General features: G+C 42.1%; 1 protein-coding gene across 7 annotated transcripts in view; it reads left to right on the forward strand.

Annotated features, from left to right (window-relative positions):
- SASH1 (SAM and SH3 domain containing 1) overlaps window positions 1-20,654 on the forward strand; it is a 313,961-nt gene extending 293,307 nt beyond the window's left edge. For all 7 annotated transcript variants that reach the window (XM_072827316.1, XM_072827306.1, XM_072827274.1 and 4 more), the window contains 4 exons: window positions 4,480-4,593; window positions 13,550-14,652; window positions 15,996-16,127; window positions 17,274-20,654. In XM_072827316.1, coding sequence (XP_072683417.1) covers window positions 4,480-4,593; window positions 13,550-14,652; window positions 15,996-16,127; window positions 17,274-17,537 — 1,613 coding nt within the window. In that variant the 3' untranslated portion in view covers window positions 17,538-20,654. The remainder of the gene's footprint in view (window positions 1-4,479; window positions 4,594-13,549; window positions 14,653-15,995; window positions 16,128-17,273) is intronic.
- The last annotated feature ends 1,243 nt before the right edge of the window (window positions 20,655-21,897 follow it).

Below are 21,897 nucleotides of genomic sequence, written 5' to 3' on the forward strand. Positions count from 1 at the left end.
TCCATATTGCTCGTTCTCAGCCGAGGCGAGAGCTCATTTTTATAGTCCACAGGCAGAGTTCAGTAGGCTCGCAGCTTTTATGGAGTCTATTTGAATACGCTGTATCCTTTGCTCCATTAACCTAGTCTTATCTTGCTCTTTATTCTTCAATCTGACATCAAAAATACCCCTGAAATTATTCATCATGAGGGGAGTATCCTTTCTAGTTATTGAATTCAAATGCATTTTCTTTCAAGCGCCCTGCTTCGCTAGCTAATAGCATTTCTGTTGCTAAAAGACAACCAAAACCATGGTTAATGGTGGGAAAAAAAAAATATATATATATATATATTACTGAATGGATCAGGCCCACAAGACATGGAAGCAAGTGAGTCGGTACAGTTAAGTTCACTTCTGCTTAATCAGTCCTCCCTCTAAATTAACTGATAAACATAGAGGACCACACAACATCCAATAGATATCTGAACCCTAGATAAATACACTGCCTCCAGGGATAGATTTGAAGAGAATTGTGCTTCGTAGTTAATACTACTTTATAACCGCGTCTCTTTGGTATAGGAGCTGTCTCTTGGGAAGTGGACGTGCGGCCAGGTTGTGTAGAGAGAGCCACCTGGCCCAGTGCCTGGTGTGGCCAGCCAGCTATATGAATATCAATTAACATTCAATCATCTACTCTCCTGAACCACATCTGCTCTATAAAATAGCTCATTTGCTCTTCCTTAGCCACTAGGAACAGCTGGTTTATAAACCCTATCTGTTATGTTTCCTGTCGCATTCAGAACATAGGAGTGAGGGTAAACCCTGAGTGTAAGACAGTATGGATCTGTGCTTAGTGTCTTTCCTGCCACATTGGCTCAGATTCATTGTCCCTCCAGGGATCACATCCTGAGGTTTGTACCAGGGGAGATTTTATAGGAGGGAATCTGCCTATCATCATGCATACTTAGAAGTATAAAGAGGCCTCTTTGCTACTTTATTTTTTTTTTAAGATTTTATTTATTTAATCATGAGAGACACAGAGAGAGAAAGAGGCAGAGAGATAGGCAGAGGGAGAAGCAGGCTCCATGCAGGGAGCCCGATGTGGGACTCAATCCTGGGACTCCAGGATCACACCCTGGGCCAAAGGCAGGTGCCAAACCGCTGAGCCACCCAGGCGTCCCTCTTTGCTTCTTTATAAATACCATTTGAACTCCGTGCTGTGCCACTGCTTAGAATATTCCTAATGCATGAAGTAGCACTTCCCTTTATTGGTTCTAAAACAAAGGCTTCAGGGGCTCTGGGGTGCTCATGAGTGCCAATGGACTGGGTCCAGGCCTATCCTAGGATTATAAGACTTTACATTCAGTGCAGTTAAATTGTGTTTAAGAAGTATTCTAAGTAACTGATAACCTAAAGGAACACCATAGATTTCTGTCAAACTAAATTTCTATGTACAAGACAGATCCAGAGATCTACTGATCTAGCTCTGCCACCCACAAGAGCAGAAGCATGTACATCTCCAGCACTGCTTGGCAGTCAGACCTACCAGTTCCTCTCATTACACAGCCATGCGTGGGAAATGCAGGCCTTCGTAACAGGGTTCCATTTGGAAAAGACTCTAATTATCTAATAGTACTTCCCTACACTGACACCAAAACCACTGTGCTAGGCCTGCCACGGAAAAGCTCTTTTTAAATAATTAAGAATTTTAATCCACAATTATTTCTCACATACAGAAAAGTACAGAGGAAAAACAAATCCACATATCCACCTCTTAAATCCAACTAAAAGTCAACATTTTGGCATATTTGCTTCAGTTCTTTTTTAAAGACATACAGGGAACTGTAACCAGCTCCCTGAAAGGCCTACTATCCAAGCTTTCCTTCCTGAGGTAACTGCTCTCCAGAAGGTGGTGTGTGTCCTAGTGCACAAGCACCTTTTCATGATGGACTATCTCCATGTCTTAGCAGGTTCTTCTCCCCCCCACCCCCCACCCCATGAGTATGTGAGATAGGGGGAGGGCTTAACCCAGAGTCCCTTCAGGCCTGAGGTCAGGTCGTGCCCAAACGGGTTTACACCCCCAAACCCTGTCCTCCACGCTTGAGTATGAGAATTTTCATGGTCTTAGCTCACCTTCTTTGTTACCCTTTGTATCTTGGCATTCATGCTAGTATAAGTGGGGGGGGAGAGGATATGGCTTGGAATCTACAGAACATCTAAGAGGTCTCCCTAATGAAGGAAGGCAAATTACTTGGTAAATATTGGCTTTCAGGAATCCCTGGGTGGCGCAGCGGTTTGGCGCCTGCCTTTGGCCCAGGGCGCAATCCTGGAGACCCGGGATCGAATCCCACGTCGGGCTCCCGGTGCATGGAGCCTGCTTCTCCCTCTGCCTGTGTCTCTGCCTCTCTCTCTCTCTCTCTCTCTCTCTCTCTCTGTGACTATCATAAATAAATAAAAATTTTAAAAAAAAAAAGAATTCTTTAAAAAAAAAAAATATTGGCTTTCAGTGTTAGTTGGAGTCCTGCTAAGTAGCTGGTGAATGGATCTTTAAGGAAGAAAGTGACTGTGTAGCCCTTTGACATGTGTCATGATTACATCATCTGAACTGGTTTTCAGGCAACATGAGGGGGTGATCCCTTCACTCACCATAACTTCAGGCACCCCGGCTGTGTCTGCTGAGGTTGGCATCCCTGAAGACACAGATACAGTCTGCATGTTCATACAGTGAGAGGGACAAGTGCACTCTTTCATTCCCATTGGTCAGCACTTTAGAGTCTGTTTTGGCTGAAGCGGTACACTGAACTGTCTCGCCAAGGACAAACTACACTGATTCCTCTCCTGGGTTGTAACTGATAGCTCAAAGCCCTCATTTTATACGTATCATTTTCCTAAATAACATACTAGATGAGGACAAAGGCAACTTCAAATCCACAGACTCTTCCACATAATGAGGACATCACTCTAGAATGTTCTACTTTCTGTGGGGGGGGGGGGAGGGTGATGGTTTTGCTGTTGTGCTTCCAATTAATTTTTCATTAATCATTTAAAAAATAGCACTTCTTAATGTGGGGTTCTACTTTAAGGACTTACTCTGCCATGATGAGTGTCCTAAACTGCTTTCTATGTGAGAAATGCAAACAGGAAATGGTTAGTGGGCAGTAGGGATGGGATGGCTAGTGCGTTGCAGGATGGTGCTCGTCTGCCTTCCTACAATTTATTTTTTAACAATCTGAGAAAGGACATCAGATTTATTTTTTTTCTTTATGTATGTGGTGGTGGGGAGGGACAGTGAAAACAAAAGAAAAGAAAGCCATTTATGCAGAAAATGTTTTCTTGGTTTCTGTTTTATGTGACCCAAGTACTTTCTCTGCATAATAATACAATAACCTCACTCCCATGTAGGACGAATGTGCAGGTGACATGGCTGGGTGATGATGGTTCCCCTGCCCCTTACTTCCCATGTGATTGACTTTAGGGACTTTCCCTGGACAGAAAACACCACATCCTTCTCTTTAGAGGGTTCTTTAAAATGAGGACATCTAACTTACAGTAACCCTCCTGAAAGAGTATTCAAGTTAGAGACTTCCTGAACTTTCCTGGTCTTACCTTTGTGTCCAGTAAATAGAAATGCTGACCCCAAACAAAGGGAGAGGCAGAAAGGAAATAAAACCTTTTAACACATTCCAAATAACAAAAACAGAAGGATTTAATGTGTGTCCCCCATCAGGTTAAGGCTTTTTTTTTTTCATTTTTTTTTTAAAGATTTTATTTATTTATTCATGAGAGACACAGAGAGAGAGGCAGAGACACAGGCAGAGGGAGAAGCAGGCTCTATGCAGGGAACCTGACATGGGACTCGATCCTGGGTCTCCAGGATCAGGCCCTGGGCTAAAGGCAGTGCTAAACCGCTGAGCCCAGATTAGGGCTTTATGCCCCCATTTGCTAGCCTTACTCCTATTGAGAGAATATGAAAACCAGCACTTGTCACCAAGACCTCAGAATGTCCCTAAATTAGTAATAAAATTCAATATTTCATTTACCACTTACTTTGATGTTGGCTTCCAAATTTAGAAAGCTGGTGACACATAACTTGGGAGACAAATCTTAAAGTAACCTGCTTGTGAAAGGAGCATCTTCACTCTTGGTTTCCATTCTGTGGTACAATCTCCCAGAAAGGACCATGACTGCTAACACAGTGCTCTGAATTTTCCCTCTTCCTGATTGGCCTGATGCCAGAGTCCTCCTCTGGGTATCTTAAAACACACGACCTGCAACTATATACTCTCCCTCTAAATTTATTATCATAATAATACTTTATAGGAAAATGATCTGATCTCATCTGTTCATTTTTATTTTGCTCACTTTAAAATAGTTTGCTCTCTTGAAGAAATTCAAGGCTTAAAAACATATGATTGATAGCAGGATAAAATCAGGGTCTGATTGATTCTGAACCTCTGCTTTTCCTTCCCTGATTCCATGCTATGTGTTTACCTTCTCTAGGTAACAGTGACCAGTCAGGATCCCAGGAGAAACTTCTTGTTGACAGCCAGGGCCTGAGTGGATGCTCTCCACGAGACTCAGGATGCTATGAAAGCAGTGAGAACCTGGAACACGGTAATGTCCACACAGATTATTATGAATGCGCCTTAATATTCAAGCCATTTGGGTCATTTATGACTATCTTTCTTCCTTAGCCCGAGCCACGCTTTTGGGAATACTGCAATAGGAAGGAAGAATTTTTTCAGGATTACTGGTACTTAAGATTCTTAAAAAGACTAAATATCTCTCAAGAAACTAGGCAATGGAGTTTTTTGAGAAACGAGCATAATGGTCTTCTTATTCTTTCATCCCAGTACACACATAAATGGAAAGTTTAAGACACTTGTGTGTCAGAGAAAGGATCCTCAACTTCCCATTACCTGGAAGCTCTTAGTGCCTTAGCCCCTGTGTGGATCATGAAAAGAACCAGAGGGTTTAGAATGAGATAGTCCTGGTCCTGGGGGTTTGAACAGAGATTTTACAAGCCCAAGACTTTGGTCAAATGACTTCACACCTCTGAGCCCCCTCACCACTGAAATAGTAAATGAGCATCTTTCTTACAGATTGTTCTAAGAGTTAAACAAAGTAAGGATATATTAATACCTAGGCTTTATTAAACACGGACTACAAATTGTTCAGTGTTTGGACATGCCCAGTGAAGCAAACTTTCTTGTCCTCTTGTGGATCACGGTTGCATCACTCCTCTGATGAACAGATAGATTTGGCAGTGGTATGTCACAGATGACAGTGCAAAAACATCTAAATCCATACCACAATACAGCAAAAAGACTGACTTTATTCAAAAGTCTTTGCTTCATTTCTGTGGAAGCTAAATCTCTGAATAAGTATAGGCTATAGGATTAAATCTTAAAATACTACATTTTTGTCTTAAAAAAAAAAATCTCAAATTTCAGACCAGCTAGACATAACTACATACATCTAATATGGTACTTCCTTCTCCCACAGAGAGCATGACGGGGGCTGTTATGTCCCCACACTTCACATCAGTAGGCCAGGCCTACCCATGGCCTACTTCCTGGAAATTATTAGAGAATATGTTTTTGCCCTTAACTGGAGCACTGAGCACCAGCCATACCCACTGCAAATGACAAATTCAATCTCAACCAGTTTACTTATAATATATTCTTCATAATCATACACACATAGATGTTCAACAGACAGATTTTGGAACAAACAGGATCAACCATAAACTTTATTTTGAAAACAAGCATAACAGTATACAAGCAAGGTATAACATTGCCAAAGTCCACAACTCAAATCAAAAAGCACTTCAAAAGCAAGAGGTTTTCAAAATAGGTATGACTTTTTTTTTTTTTTTTTTCATCTTTTCTGCCTGGTCCACTTAACAGTTAAGAACATGGTGTCTCCCCACTCCACCCCACCCCCTTTGTTAAAGCTGTTCTAGTTCTCACTAGGAAAGTATTTTCATTGAAAGTAGAGATAAGTGCGAGGTGCATTTAAAGGAGCCAGTGCTTGTTCTGCAACTGTTAAGCCCTGGTCTGTGGAGTTGGCAGCCAATCTCAGGGGGGCCCCAGGGCCTTGGCGCTAAGAGGGATGGTGGCCACGGTGGGGGTGGGGTGGTAGCAACATGCCTGGGCTTTGCCTTGAGCCATCTCAACACTAGCTTTGATCTTTTTGTAAATGAAGCTTCATTAAAAAGGATACACCTGATTTGAAAAGTATGGTTTTCTGAAAAAGGATGATTCTGTTACCATTATGAACTTGGCAATCATCTTTTCCTTTCTGACCTCTTCTTCTCCTAGCGCATAGTCTGCAGTGTCTGCTCCTCCTGACTGCCATGTGAGGCAAATAAATTGCATCCAAAATACCTGCAGCTGTAAAACCTAAATTGTGTGTCTCCTATGTCCTTTTCTTTTCACAGTAAAAACCAGCATTTGACTTTTGGGAGCTATTAGGTCCTTAAGGAAAACAATTTACCAGGTCAGCCATCCATCAGGGTCACAAAGGCAGCAGTATCTTAAACGCCTCTGCGCCATGGCCTGAGTGCAGAGCAATTACTGAGGCAGAGGGTGATCTGAAGGCCACGTATCTTATTTCCTCCCTGTCCTCACAGGGAGGCCCTCAGTAGGAAATTTCAGGAAGCTTACTTGTCTCACACAGGCATCTGACATTAAATGGGGTCAGGTGCATTCCATTTTACCATGGGTGGCTCTGATGTCCTCTTGCCCCCAGACTCCTTTTATAGCAAGAAACCTAACTACTGTTAAAGACAGTTGTAAAGGATCCCCTAAAGTCCTGTCGAACACATGAAGACCATCATGAAAAATGCCCAGGGTTGATAGTTGCTATTTAATCCTATCAAGTAGCCCATCTGTTAAAATATTGAGCACCTACCGAAGCAAAGCTTTTTAAACTGCAGATTGCAGTTCATTAGTGGACTGTAAAATCAGTTTAGAAGGTCACAGAGAGTAGTTTTATAAAATAGAAAATACCAGGGTGCATTCCAAAGGTAAGATTGGTATTGTTACTTGTAATCTTTGTTTCATTATGTCTCTGCGTGTACTGGATGAATGTAAAATGTGTTTCTTACTGTAGGTCATAATTTAAAAAAATAGTTTGAGAGCCATTACGAGCTCAAAACCAGGACTGGACTGGGGTTCTCCCAGTGAGTGGGCAGGGTGTTGACTTTACGGAGGTACTCACTGTCAGGTATTCACCTATACCTGCCTGACCCTGACAGCAGTCACCTCCACTTGTGCCCCCTAGGCACTTTGCTCACCTCACCCTAATCCCAATTCTGATGAGCATTTTGGGGACTTCAAAATTTGATCCATGAACTCTGCCAAAATGTTTTATCAATTTGGGAAGATAGTGGTTCTCCCTAAATCCTAGTGTTACAGCAGCCTGTGTTAAGATGGCACTGAAAACTCACCTAGGGGACTTCTGGAAGGTGGCAGAGTAGGAGGATCCTAAGCTTACCTTGTCCCATGGACACAACTAGGTAACAGCCACATCAATGCATCCAACCCAGAAAACAACCCAACAATGGGCAAAACAGACTTTCCAGTTGAGTGGAGACATGGTCAGGAACCAAACTCCTAGTGAAACCAACCACAAACAGGAGGAACTCCATAAGCACCAGAGAATGGAGAACAGACCACACCCCAGGCACCCTAGACATGGGGGGGGGGGGCTACAATGAGAAGATGAGTCTCCACCATCTGGCTTTAAAAATCAGTGGCCCAGCTCCAGGAGAGCTGAGGGTGACAGGAAATAGTCCTGGCCTTGAAAGAGTTAGCATAACAAACAACCTTGCTGAGATATGGCATAGAAGCAGCAGTCTGAAAAGCACCTGGGGTATGCATGCAGGAGATTTACTTAATAATCTCAGAATTGGTGCTGGAGAGACCGGGATCTTTAGGAGACTTCTCCAAGAACAAAAGAGCTGGCTGGTGCCATTGCCTCCACCCCCACCTGGACTACCTGCAGGATACAGAGGGAAGACTCTCCACCTACCTTGCTAACACCATGCACCCTGCCCCCAGGTTCTCCTGTGAACTTGCTCCATCCAGACCATCTCAGTTGGCAGGACTCCCTCCAAAGCAGAGCTTGCCAGGTCTCATCCTATAAGCAGCCTTGGCAGGGACTGTTGCCTCTGAAAAATGATTCGTGCCCCACAGAGAGGGGAAGATAACCACACACCCCACTACACTCAGTCCCAGCAGCCAAACCTTATAAATACCAGTGCAGAGTGAGTGCCCTACCAATCAATGCATCTGCAGTCCTGGCAGGCATCTGGCCTGACTACCAGCCCTGCCCACCAACAAAAACTTCTCAGAACAACGCAAGGAGAACACTCTGTAGTTGAGTATGACTGCAGCTCTTGCAAATAGGCAGAGAGTAGGCATCTGATCTGACTGCTACGACCACCCAACTGCAAGCCCATGACCACCCAGACTGATCTCTTAGCATAGGGACCAAACCCAGCCCACCACAGGCAAAGTAGACACAACCAACTGGACTGAAGGCAAATGAGGCTCAGCCACAACAGTAGGGTACACTCAGTTCACATAGAAGACACCCTTGAAGCTTCTGGTTGAGGTGAACTAGGGACATTGTGCTATAGGGCACCACAGGACCTCTCCTTCATAAGGTTACATAAGGAGACATAACTGACTTTCCTAATAAGTACAAACAAATGCAGTGTTAGACAAAATAAGGAGATAGAAGGATATGTCCCAAATGAAAGAACAGGACAAAACCACAGCCAAAGAGCTGAATGAAACAGATAAATAATATGCCTGAAGAATTAAAAATAATGGTCATAAAGATACTGGATTTGAGAAGAGTAGAAGATCCCAGATCTTCAACAAAGATGGAAAATATGAAAAAGAACCAATCAGAGATGAACTCAATCATTGAAACTTTAAGTAACTAGAAGGAATCAGTAGTAGATTAGAGGAAGCAAAGAATGGATCAGTGAGTGGAAGACAGAATATTGGTAAGCAACCAAGCTGAACATCAAAAAGACAAAAGAAAAAGTGAGAATAGGTTAAGGGAACTCACTGACATAATCAAGTAATAACTTCACATTATAGGGATCCCAGGAAGAGAAAAGGGGGCAGAAAATTGATTTTAAGAAATAATAGCTGAAAACTTCCCAAATCTAGGGAAAGAAACAGACATCTGCCTCCAGGAGGCAGAGAGAGCACTCAACAAAATCAATACAAGGAGGTCCACACTGAGATACATAATAATTGGCAAAAAGTGCTAACAAAGAGAATCTTTAAAGCCGCAAGAGAGAACAGTTACATATAAGGAAAACCCCATAAGGCTATATCAGCTGAGTTTTCACCAGAAACATTGCAGGGGCCAGAGGGAATGGCATGATATATTCAAAATGCTGAAACAACAATAAAAAAAATTGCAATCAAGAATGCCCTACCCAGCATGGGTACTATTCAGAATAGGAGGAGAGCTAAAGTGTTTCTCAGACAAACAAGGTAAGTTAATCACCACTTAACCAGCCTTACAAAAAACACTAAAGGGAATTAAGTAGAAAGAAGATGCTATAATCAGGAATAAGAAAATTATGAAAGGAAAAGATTTTACAGGTAAATACAAATATAAAAGTAGAAGATCAATCATTTACAAAACCAGTACAGAGGTTAAAGCACTAAAGCAGTACAATTATATCTGTAAAAATCAGTCAAGTGATGCACAAAATAAGATGTAAAGTATGACATCATATACATAAAACATGAGGTTTAGGGGTGGAAGGAGTAAAAATTTAGTGCTTTTAGAATGGTTTCAAATTTAAGTGACCATCAAATTAATATAAACTGCTAGGTGCACAGGATGTTCCATATCAAATTAATGGTAACCACAGATCAAAACCTATAACAGATGTAAAAATGAAGGGAAAAGAATTACGGCATATCACTAGAGAAGACTATCAAAACATCAGGGGAGAGAATAAGAGAAGAAAGGAACAAAGAACTAAGACAACTATAAAATAAGGAACAAAATGGCAATAAGTACACACTTATCAGTAATTAATTTGAATGTAAATGGACTCAATGCTCCAGTCAAAAGATGTGGCATGACTGAATATATAAAAAAGCAAGACCCATCTATATGCGGCCTACAAGAGACTTGCTTCAGACCTACCCTAAAGACACAGAGTGAAAATGAAGGAATAGAAAAACACTTACCATGTTAATGGATGTGAAAAGAAAGCTGGGGTAGCAATATTTATATTGGAACAAACTGACTTTCACACAAACAGTGTAACAAGAGACAAAGCAGTACTCTCTATAAAGAGAACAATCCAGTAAGAGTATATAACAATTGTAAATATTTATGCACCCATCATGGGAGAACCTGCATATATAAAGCAATATTAACAGATATAAAGGAAGACATTGGCAGGAATACAGTAATAGGGGGCTTGAACCCATGGATAGATCATCCAGACAGAAAATCAGCAAAGGAACAGTGGCTTTGAATAACACAATGGGTCAGATGGACCTAATAGATATATTCAGAACATTCTACCCAAAAACAGAATACACATTCAGGTGCACATGGAACATTCCAGAATAGATCACATGTTAGGCCACAAAGCAAGTCTCAACAAAGTCAAAAAGACTGGAACAATATCAGGCATCTTTTCCAACCACAACGGTATGAGACTAGAAATTAACCACAAGAAAAAGTCTGGAAAGAATATGAATACATGGAAGCTAAGTAACAAGCTATGAAACAATGAATAGGTCAATGAAGAAATCAAAGAGCAAATCGGCAAATACATTGAGACAAATCAAAATGAAAATACAATGGTCCAGAATCTTTGGGATGCAGCAAAAGCTGTTCTAAGAGGGAAGTTTATAGCAATACAGGCCTACCTCAGAAAGCAAGAAAGATCTCAAACAACCTAACCTTACATCTAAAGGAGCTAGATAAAAAAAGAAAGCCCAAAGCCAGTAGAGGAAGCAAAGATAGAGCAGAAATAAATGAAAGAGAGATTAAAAAAAAAAAAAAAGGAACAGATGAAATCAGGAGCTGGTTCTTTGAAAGGATCAAGAAAATTGATAAACTATTAGCCAGACTCATCAGAAAGAGAGGATGCATATCAGAAATGGAGGCGAAAGAACAGCTGACACCACAGAAATATAAAGGATAAGAGAATATTATGATAAATTATATGCCAACAAATTAGACAACCAGAAGAAATGGGTAAGTTCCTACAAACCTAACCTTTCCAAGACTGAATCAGGAAGAAATAGAAAATTTGAACAGACCATTTACTAGCAATGAAATTGGAAGGCATCTTGCTCAGCACTATACCACCACCAATGCCATTGATTCAGTAATAAAAATATACTCAACCAGGGGTGCCTGGGTGGCTCAGTAAGTTAAGCCTCTGACTCTTGATTTTGACTCAGGTCATGATTTCCAGAGTTGTGAGACCCAGCCCCGAGTGTGGAGCCTGCTTAAGAATCTCTCTTCCCCTTCCTCCCTGACTTAAGTGTGTGTGCTCTTAAAAAAAAAATCTAAAATAGAATAAAAATAAATTAAAAAAAAAAAAAACTCAACCAGAAAAGGTCCAGGACCCAATGGCTTCACAGGTGAATTCTACCAAACATTTAGAGAAGAGTACCATATGATCCAGTAATTTCACCACTTAGGTATTTACACAAAGAAAATGAAAACACTAATTTGAAAAGATAGATATATTCCTATGTTTATTACAGTATTACTTATAATAGTGAAGATATAGAATAATCCATGTCCACTGATAGATGGATAAAGAAGATGTGCTAATAGGCACAACACACAATCTTAATCAGACATTAAAAAAATAAAAAGAACAAAATCTTGTCATTTGCAACAACATGAATGGACCTAAAGGGTATAATGCTAAAGTGAGATAAATCAGAGAAGACAAATACCATAGGATTTCACTCTTACGTGGAATATAAGAAACAAAATGAACAAAGGGAGACAAATACAGAGAACAAAGGGGAGGTGGGTGAAGGGATGGGTGAAAAAAAATGGGATTAAGAGTACACCGATGAGCGCTGAGAAACGTACAGAATCATTGAATCACTGTATTATACACCTGAAACTAATAGAACACTGTGCGTGAACTGTTTGGAAAAAAAAACACACCACCTGGAGTGCTGAATGCAGCGACTCCTGAGCTCCAGGAAATATCTGAGTCCTCCCATAAGTCCTGAAGGTTTTTCTTTCCTGTTAATAAGCTTTTTGCATCCAAACACGTTCAGGAATTTCATTCTCCAAACTGTTTTTGGATTGGTAAGGATTTCACAGATAACAGTGACAGATGTAAAGCTCAAAAGCATCCAGATGTACCTGCTGAAGAACTACAGAAGCTGGCAAACCATTCTTTACCTGCAAGGTGAATTCAGGGATCTTTCCAATATAAGCAGAATGGGGAAGTGTAATCTCTACATACAGTTTCTATTAACAGTTAAAGGGAAGGGAAGAAAGCCTTTAGTTATAAGATGTGGTCTTTCAGAGTACAGCCAGCCAGTTCTTTGTACCTTCCAAACCTGATGTGGGTTTTACATTTTTATGTTCTTCTGTCGGCCTGGAATACTAGGGTCATCTGATGTACTATTCTCCTTAGGCATTTCAGCCCATCATCAAAGAACACATCAAATGTGGGATTAACCAAAATATAGCAAAGGACAGTTAATTATGGGGTGTGTGTGTGTGTGTTAAAAGTACTGATGAAGACTAAGCATTTAGCACACAGGCCCTGACCACAGGGTAAATTCTCAGCAAAGCTTATCAAGCAATACTAGCAGTTTGCCAGCTCACCATCAAATTAATAGATGATGTCTGGTTAATAAGTTCAGTGATAGCTGACGATTGATTTTAATCAGAGCTGGCACCTCCCTGGAAATTAGAACCATATCAGTATTTTATAGATTGTCTCCGTCAAAATACTCCCATTAGCTTGTTTACTTACTTGAACCAAGGTTGGTTGACTGTTTCAAGGATGTATCTACTTCACACACACCAACGAACCAGTGACGGGGAGCTTAGGGGACCGTGTGCTTGGTGAGTTCTGTGGTCACCAGCGAGCCTTAGGGAGCACGGGTGGAATTCAGTACGCCGGCCCCTCACAACCCTGACCTTGGGAAACTGTCCTCCCAAAACCAAAATCCCATTGTATGGTTTCTGAACCGGGTACCGGTGATCCAGCCTCTTCTATACGGACTGCAGCTGGGAACAGACGTTAGGCCTAGACTGATCTCCCTGCCTGACACAGCCTATTTCTTTCTCTCAAGACAATTAATTTCAGTCTCTACAAATCCATTAATAAGTCTGGAAACTCTTAAAATAAAAATGGGACCCGAATAATCCTGTACCACCCAACATCATAAATGGGGATTTTTCTGTCCTTAGTACCATTCAACTGCGGGACATAGGAGTGGGGAGATTTCAATTAGGTCAGCACGTCTTTACAGGAGTTTGATTTCTTAAAATGATTGTAAAATACGTCCTTGTCTCACAGGCAAGACTCGGAAGACGGGCCTTCTGTCGGTCAAGTCGTCAACGGAGTCCAGCTTGAAGTCCTTCGCCAGGAGTCAGCGGGGCAGCTACCCGACCCTGCCTTTAACGAAGTCGGCAGATGCCCTGAAGCAGGGGGACGAGGGCAGGCTGGGCAGCGGTCCTCCCGCCCACGCCTCTAAGTGCTGTGACCAGCCGTGTGTGACTGGTTCCAACAAAAACCGAAGAAGCCTCCCCGTTTCCATCTGTCGGAGCTGTGAGACCCTGGAGGACCCCCAGCCTGTGGAAGCATGGCCCCGATCCCACTCCCTGGACGGCCTTCAAGGAGAGCCTGCCGCTGAGAAGGACGTGCCTGGCAAGGTGACACAACCTTCCCCTCAGACTGTACCACAAGTGCCACAAAAGACAACCCCCTCCGTCGCAAAGGCTCAAAGCCCCAAACGAGATCCTGCTGTTGACAATGCACTGCTACTGACCCAAAGCAAGAGATTCCCCGAACCTCAGAAGACAGCTACTAAGAAACCGGAGGGACCCATAGCGGCCCCTGCCGGGGGCACGTCACCTCCTCCGTGCCTGCCCAGAAGCCACGATGCTCAGCCTCCCGGGGTGAAACACGGTTTAACAAGGACGCCTCTGGAGGGTCACAGGAAGGGACTCGATTGCGAAGGCACACACCACCCCCTGGGCACCAAAGAAGGCCCAGATGCTGAGCAGCGGGGCCCCGAGGCCAGAGCACAGGCGAAGCCGCCCGCACAGCCTCCGCCCGTCCCGGCCAAGAAGAGCCGAGAGCGCCTGGCCAACGGGCTCCCCCCCGGCGCCGACGCGCCCAGCCTGCCGGCTAAGAAGGGCAGCCCCGGTGACTGTCCCTCCCCTCAGGCTTCTAGTGCCCCCTCAGGACAGGAGCCCGGCAGCCCGCCCAGCGCCAGACCACCGCCCTGGCTGTCAGAGCTCCCGGAGAGCACGAGCCTCCAGGAGCACGGCGTCAAGCTGGGCCCGGCTCTGAGCAGGAAGATCTCCTGCGCCCGGGGCCTAGACCTGGAGATGCTCACCGAAAACAAGCTACGAGCCGAGGGCATCGATCTCACCGAGGAGCCATATTCGGATAAGGTACCGAGGGCATTGCAGGCCCCTGCTTTTTGTAGGTCAGGCAGCCCCGTGAGAAGAGGCCCCCGGGGCCTGGCCCGGCGGCGGGAGGCCTGGAAGCCTGAGCATGGCCTCTGCTGCCCGGCGCCGGGATGAACGGGAGCCGAGTCCAGATAAAACACAAATGCAGCCTTGGACTTTTCCGTTCTTGTCTCTATTTTTCCCCTCCTCTTTGGCTTACTTTTAATTTTTGGCAGCCGTATTTTGCAGGGAGAACAATCAGGGAGTACTAGAACTGGTTCCAGAAAAGGCCGGCTCAGTGGGCAGACCTGAGGTGCAGTTTCCATGTCTCACTGAACGCTTATGTGTGTAGATGTCAACAAATCCCCATTTCCTGTTTGTTTGGGTTCTTTTAAAAGATGTTATTTATTTATACGTGAGAGACAGAGAGAGAGAGGCAGAGATATAGGCAGAGGGAGAAGCAGGCTCCACGCAGGGAGCCCGACATGGGACTCGATCCTGGGAACTCCTGGATCACGCCGTGGGCCAAAGGCAGGCGCTAAACCACTGAGCCACCCAGGCGTCCCTTCGTTTCCTGTTTGTAAAACAGGATTAATAATAACCTGCATAACTACCTTCCTTAGATATTATTAGGAGCAAATAAATGTGAAAATACTTTGAAAACTGTAGAACCCTTTTCAAACGTAATTATATCATATAATTGTATGAGTAAGGGGGAATGATTATGAGCTATCCCACTGTACCAAAGACACTCAGAAAACTCATTTAAGCTCATATAATGAAAACTCCTTGCTTATTGGGGGGAAAAAAAGATCTAGAAATGTGTATTTTGTTATAATGCATTCCTGGGAGTCCCTGTTATAAAATTCTTTTGACCCTCCACCTCCTTGATATTGAGTGAAATAACCCTTTAGAATGGAAAGCAGTGAGAACTGCACTCTACAATAAACGGTGGCCTCGGGCCTGGCAGGATAAGACAGAGCGCAAAGAGCAGACTACCTGTAGAGCACGAGTTTGCTCTTCTCCCCTGCGTTTAGGAGATGGTCTTCAGAACCACTGCGCAAAATGATCTGGTGAAGTGAGGAGAGGTCGCTGGCTCACATATACAAGACAACTGTGTTCTGCTTTACTTACATTTCAAAACCTTTTCCTAGAGCTCATCAGTACCTGAAAGATTAAAACATCAAATATTCTCTCCAAAACATCCATCTTGACTATAAATATATTAATTTCAAATGAAAACTTTTGGTGATACTTCCCAGTAGCTGCCTGTGCCTTATCCTACCTGCGGTTGCTGTTCTTAGAGATAGAATTCCTTGATGCCACGTTTCTCTTGTCCCCTGCAGCACGGCCGCTGTGGGATTCCCGAAGCCCTGGTGCAGAGATATGCAGAAGACTTAGATCAGCCCGAGAGGGACGTCGCCACCAACATGGACCAGATCCGCGTGAAGCTGCTTCGGAAGCAGCACCGCATGGCGGTGAGCAGCTGGCACCTGGGGTCTCCCCTTGCTCAACTTCTGAAATCCATGTAGTTATAGCACTTATGATGAGGATACTGGCAACCGCTAAGTACCCAGGGTTCGTTTCAGCTATCAGGAGACACTGGAGGGAAAGTAATATTCAGCCTACAAAGTCTTAAAAATACAGTTTTGGCAAGAAAAAAAATTAAAATTATCCATAATCCTAGCACTGGAAAGAAGTTAAAAAAAAAAAAAAATCTGGTCATTTCACTGCACCTACAACAGTAGATGTATAGTTTTGAAACCTGTTTTCAGTTATCAGATCATGGCTCTTTTACCAAACATTCTTTTATATTATCAATAGGTCAGAATGCTCTGGTAAATGTGCCCTTACTTAGCCAGTCCTATTTTTGAAACACTTAAGTTTTTCGCCAACTTATTATTTGAAAAAAATTTAGTAAAGAACTCCCCTGTTAACATATAATAAAGCTTTGTAGACTCCCAAGGTTAATTTCTGAGTATATATATTCCTTTAGGACGGTTTGCTTACAAAAGCCTGCACAAAATCTCAAGGATTTGCACCCTCGTTAGTAAACCATCTTCCTGAAAGATAAGCATTTGGTCTTCTCAGAAGTCGAGTGTAAATGTCCATTTCCCCGCCCGAGCCATCACTTGGTATTATTGTATTTTAATTTTTTTAGAACTACATTGATGAAGTATTTTATTTTCTGGTTAACGTAGATTCAAAGTACAATGGAAAATCTGTTTTATAAAAACTCTACTCACTGAGTATCTTACTTCCTACACTACTGCACAGGCCTGCCTCTTTAATCACCTAGGGATTTCCTTAAAGAGCATATCACCACACAAGACAAAAGAGCAGGTTATAGAAATACTTCCAGTTTGGAGACTTGAACACATAATTAGGGTTAGATCTAATTCCAGTACTTTCTAGAACCTGAAAAACTTCCTTGAAGATGGGTCTCACCTTTGAGAAGCTGAGAAAGAATTCTAGATGCTACTCTTGGTCTTTGACAGCTCATGGCATTGGCACTTCCTAATAGCCTGGCAATGTAGTATTTAAGTAGCATTTCTATTAGGAGTATAAGAAACCCTCCAGGGGCCTGTGTCAAGTCTTTAAAATTGCTTTCTTTATTTATCCAGATCCCAAGTGGTGGACTCACAGAAATCTGTAGAAAGCCCCTCTCTCCTGGATGCGTTTCGTCTGTGTCGGATTGGCTGGTTTCCATCGGTCTGCCCATGTACACCAGCGCCCTCACTGAAGCTGGGTTCAGCACACTGGGCCAAGTGCCTTCTCTGTCCCACACTTGCCTTCAGGAGGCCGGCATTACAGAGGAGAGACACATAAGCAAGCTCGTGTCTGCAGCCAGACTCTTCAAACTGCCCCCAGGCCCTGAGGCCATGTAGCCAGGCCCATAATGGAGCTCCCTGGACAAGAGCCACCCTTTCACTGTGCTTATGCTAATGCAAATCCTCCTCCTCGGGACATGCAGACCAGATCCAGAAGAAAGGCCTAGTGTATGGCCACACAGAGCACGAAACCTTGGCATTGGACTGATGACCCTCTCTTCTCCAGAAAGGCCCCCTCGAGGAAATTGGTGTGGTTCTCTTTGACCCCCAAAGAAAAGACAAGCACTTATTTTTATTTTCAGAACACAAAAGAACCAGGATGCCAACTTGCCACATATGCTGTGCCTCCAGTCCCGTCTTGGTGTGCTGGGAGAGGGCTGGGAGCAGAGGGAGGGGCAGCCTGTTTCGTTCCTGATAACGCCCTTGCCCTTCCATCTGTCACCCTGCAGGATACCTGAGGGCCAGACGGGCTTTATCTAGGCCAAAGTAACAGACTCGGGAGTTATTGTACACTATTGACCATGCCTGTTTGTTCTAAAGTAAGAAAATCTGGCTGCACTAGGAAAAAAGAAAAAAAAAAAAAGGCCTGTTCTCCTTTAAGTAAACAAGAGACATTTTAATAATTGCTTTCTAGCAATCAGCTTTTATTTGCCTTAATATAAGCTTTGAAGCAGTTATCTTAGTGTTCACTACCCTGTAACCATAGTTTCCAATCTTCAGCTTAGACTGCCATCTAACATATGTGAGATGTTTTCAGCAAAAAAAAAAAAAAAAAAAATGGGCTTTTCTAATTGCCTCATTCTAACATGGCTTATTTTATAGAGGTGTTTATCAGGCACAAACTTCATGTTGGCTTTCAGTTTTTACACTAACTATAAATCCAGTAAAAAGCTATCTGAAATTCACAGAGATCAGGTGTGTATGTGGGTGTGCATGCATGTGTGTGAGTGTGTGTGTATAGTAACTACCTTCATTTTAATCAGTTTAGTTTTGTTTACCATGTTGGTCATCGTGCTGCAGTATTGACTTGGATCCTGACCACGTCCATCCCAAAATTCAGTCATCAGTTAACAGGTCACCTTTGCAAAGTCATTGTAAGGTTGAATATTTCAGAAAGATCTTTTTAAAAGGGAAGTGATTTATAAATGTTAAAAGGGTTTTCTTTTTTCACTTTTATAATTAAGTTTTCCTTCCTTTCATATTGAGATAATTCTTTAAATTTGGATAAAAGTTCATTTTGGAGCCAGATAAACTACATTAGCCATGTATTAATAAGCATTTGCATATTTTCAGTTGTTTTCCAACTGACTGTAGCATTTCCCATCCTCTTTTAGTCTGGGGTTTAATTTTTCTAGCACACAAATTTAGGCAACTAAATTAAGGTTTCTGTTGCTTACTAAATGAATTTCCTTTACATTCTTAATCATCAGAACTATTTTAAGCACTGAATGTGATCACTTACAATAGAAACACTTTGAACACAAAGCCTTGATCAAAAGCTCTTAAACACTCATTAAAATGATTTCCCTCAGTGCAGGGTGGGGGGGCGGATAATTTTATTCATTACAAAGCCATCTTCAGCATTTGCTCTATGTACTTGGATCCATGTTTCTGAGGGAAAAGATATGCTCAGGTGATCTATTTTTTCATGCTTTGGTACACATTTTAAAAATATGCTTCTTCAACAATATTCACCTTCTAGAAAATGCCATGTGAAGAAGTTGTGGAAATGCAGAAAAAGGTAAAGCTGCCAATTTTCTACTGAAATCTCTAAAATAGCCCATTTTTACCATCTTGGGTTGTGCACACAGCCCACATGGAATGTAGTGGCTGCAGGTCTCTCCTGTGACCACGCCGCTGAAACATATCTCTCATGCTGAGGTGGACGTGGGTGCAAGGCCACACACTCCTCCTGCTGCCCAGTGCCTTGGCATGACATTCTGCGATCCTGCTCATAGTTTAAGCTGACCACACACAAGCCACACAGTAGATAATAAAGGAGGAGGAGAAATCTTATGTGTAATTCCCAGTGTTCATTTATTTTCAGTGTAAGATTTTCTTTTCCATAAAAGTGGCGCCAGAAAAGGGAAAACTTTGGAGTTTTTGAGAATGCCAAATCATATTTTTGTCACTCTTCTTTGGAAGTCATTGCCTCTGCAGAGAAAAATCAAATTCAGGGACCATGAGTGATTTTCAGTGGGAAGATCGTCCTAATCTGAAAGGTCTTGAGGTTTTTACTTTATTGTGTTTTAAAAAAAAAAAAAAAAAAAAAAATTTTTTTTTCTTGTATTTGTTTGGTCTTCTTTTGCTTTAAACTTTAATTTGATCCTAGAAAAGCCTGAATGTTTGTGTGTGACATTTGACTAAGGTGGTTTAGGGGCCACCTGTCAGAAAGGCAGGTGTTAGGCATCAACAATACCCAGGTTTAATCAGTTGCACTTGATACAGAATGTGGAGGAAGGGTGAAAAGTGTTGTCTTTGGAAAGCACAAAAGAAACCTAGAAAGGCAGTTTGGCTCAGGTAGCTACACATCGGTTGTGTGTAATTTTTACTTTAAAGCTGTCTAGAAGGAAATGCAGCCAGCCCCAACCACTATTTACATTCCCAGATAACCGAGAAGCAGATACATTTTCATGGCCTTCCCTTCACAGCCCTTTTCTCTGTCCCGATCCCCGGTGTGGGTGAAATTGGAAATTACTAGTCTATGGCAAACCAGTTCCTGACATAGCAAAATTTGCTTTCATAACTGCAGCAAAAGAAATCAGTTCACCAAGTCAATGCTGCATGTGTGTACTGTATTATTTTCAGAAAATCTAGTAGTCTGAGTCCGAATTATCTTGATTTTAAATTGATAGAGAAAACAGTCAAGCAAGTTATATAACAACTAACAACATTGCACTTTCTGTATATGAAATCAATATTTAAATAACTTATTTTTCTCCATTGCTGTTCTTAAACATTGTAAGTAGCTGTAATATACCAGTCCCAATATGTCCTTGCGATTGCTTCAGCCCAGGAAAGCTGTGTATTGTTTTAAAAATTGTAAAAATTATTGTGATGATTCACTTAGCAAAGAGAAAGGTGGACAGAAGGGTTTTCCTATGTATCAAAACTTGTCTATAATTATGTCATCTATGTACCTAGAAAAAAAATAAATTTCTTCAGTTGACTATGCCCTTTTGTTGTTCCTTGGTATGAATGGAGTAGAATGGAAATGTAATTTACAAAGTGTATATGCACAGTTGTATTTAGTTACTTTTGCCACATCACCAAAACTACTATCTGACATACGCTTGTTCTCTTTGCCAATTTGGTTCCCGCCCCCCCTTCCCTAGATATTGCATAATCAGATCCTGTAACCACAGCATCTTAGACCAGAAGGAACTTCAGAAGTCATCTGTAGCCTAAGCCCATCATTTTCAAATGAAGTGGCTTGAGTTCACGTCGGTGGTTGACTTGCCCAGTATTATACAGTTAAATGATAACAAAACCCAAACCTTTCATTGAGACACACACAAAAAAAAATCTAGGTTGGGATATTATAGGAATTGATGGACCTGACAATTTTTCAATATTGGTGTACCCACAATTGATATAAAAACATGCTTTTTTAACTATGAGGGACTGTGTAATAAAAATTTTGTTTAGGTAATACTCATACTTGAGATTTAAAAAAAAAAAAAAAAAAAATCACCCTCTCCCTTCCTCCCAGCCACCTATTCCGGTCATTGCAGGTGAGTAATAGAACTGTCTTTGCCAATCTTTTTAGAACTGCTCCATATATTTACAAATATAACTGCTTATGTATTTTTCCATACAAGAATGATGACCTATTCTTCACACTTCTTCACCTTGATTTTACATTCAGTGTATCTTGGAGATCTTTCCATGTTGTGACTCCTCCATTCTCTTAAAGGCTGCATAACATTGTTATGCCAATAATTTAATCACCACTCGGTGAGAGGACAGTATCTTGCCGTTACAAAAAACGCTGTTAGGAATACCCTTGTACCTACATCACTTAGCATGCGGAATTGTGTTAAAAGTACATGTATTTTACGTTTTGATGGAATATTTTAAATCCACTGGTGGATTTCATTAGAGGAAACTTTACCATGATAGGTTTTGTTTATAAATCACTGTCTTACTCTCCTCCTAATCCATTTTGTATATGGGGTATTTCACACATTGTTAGTGTGGGGGTTCATGTGAAGTGCTGCACTGTGTTAAAGAACTAGTCATAAGCCTCCAATCTTATCTCAAACTGACTCCTAAGATTTAACAGATCAATTCAAAGAAGATACTTCTTTATGATTCCTAAGAATCGCTGACCCCACTCTTGGCCTTAAGTGTTCGTTCTAGGGACACTTCATGTATGGACACTTATGTTGCATTCTCTTAGAGGTTACAGAGCACA

The sequence above is a fragment of the Canis lupus genome, chromosome 1, assembly GCF_048164855.1.
Source record: "Canis lupus baileyi chromosome 1, mCanLup2.hap1, whole genome shotgun sequence".
NCBI classification, from domain to species: Eukaryota; Metazoa; Chordata; class Mammalia; order Carnivora; family Canidae; genus Canis; species Canis lupus.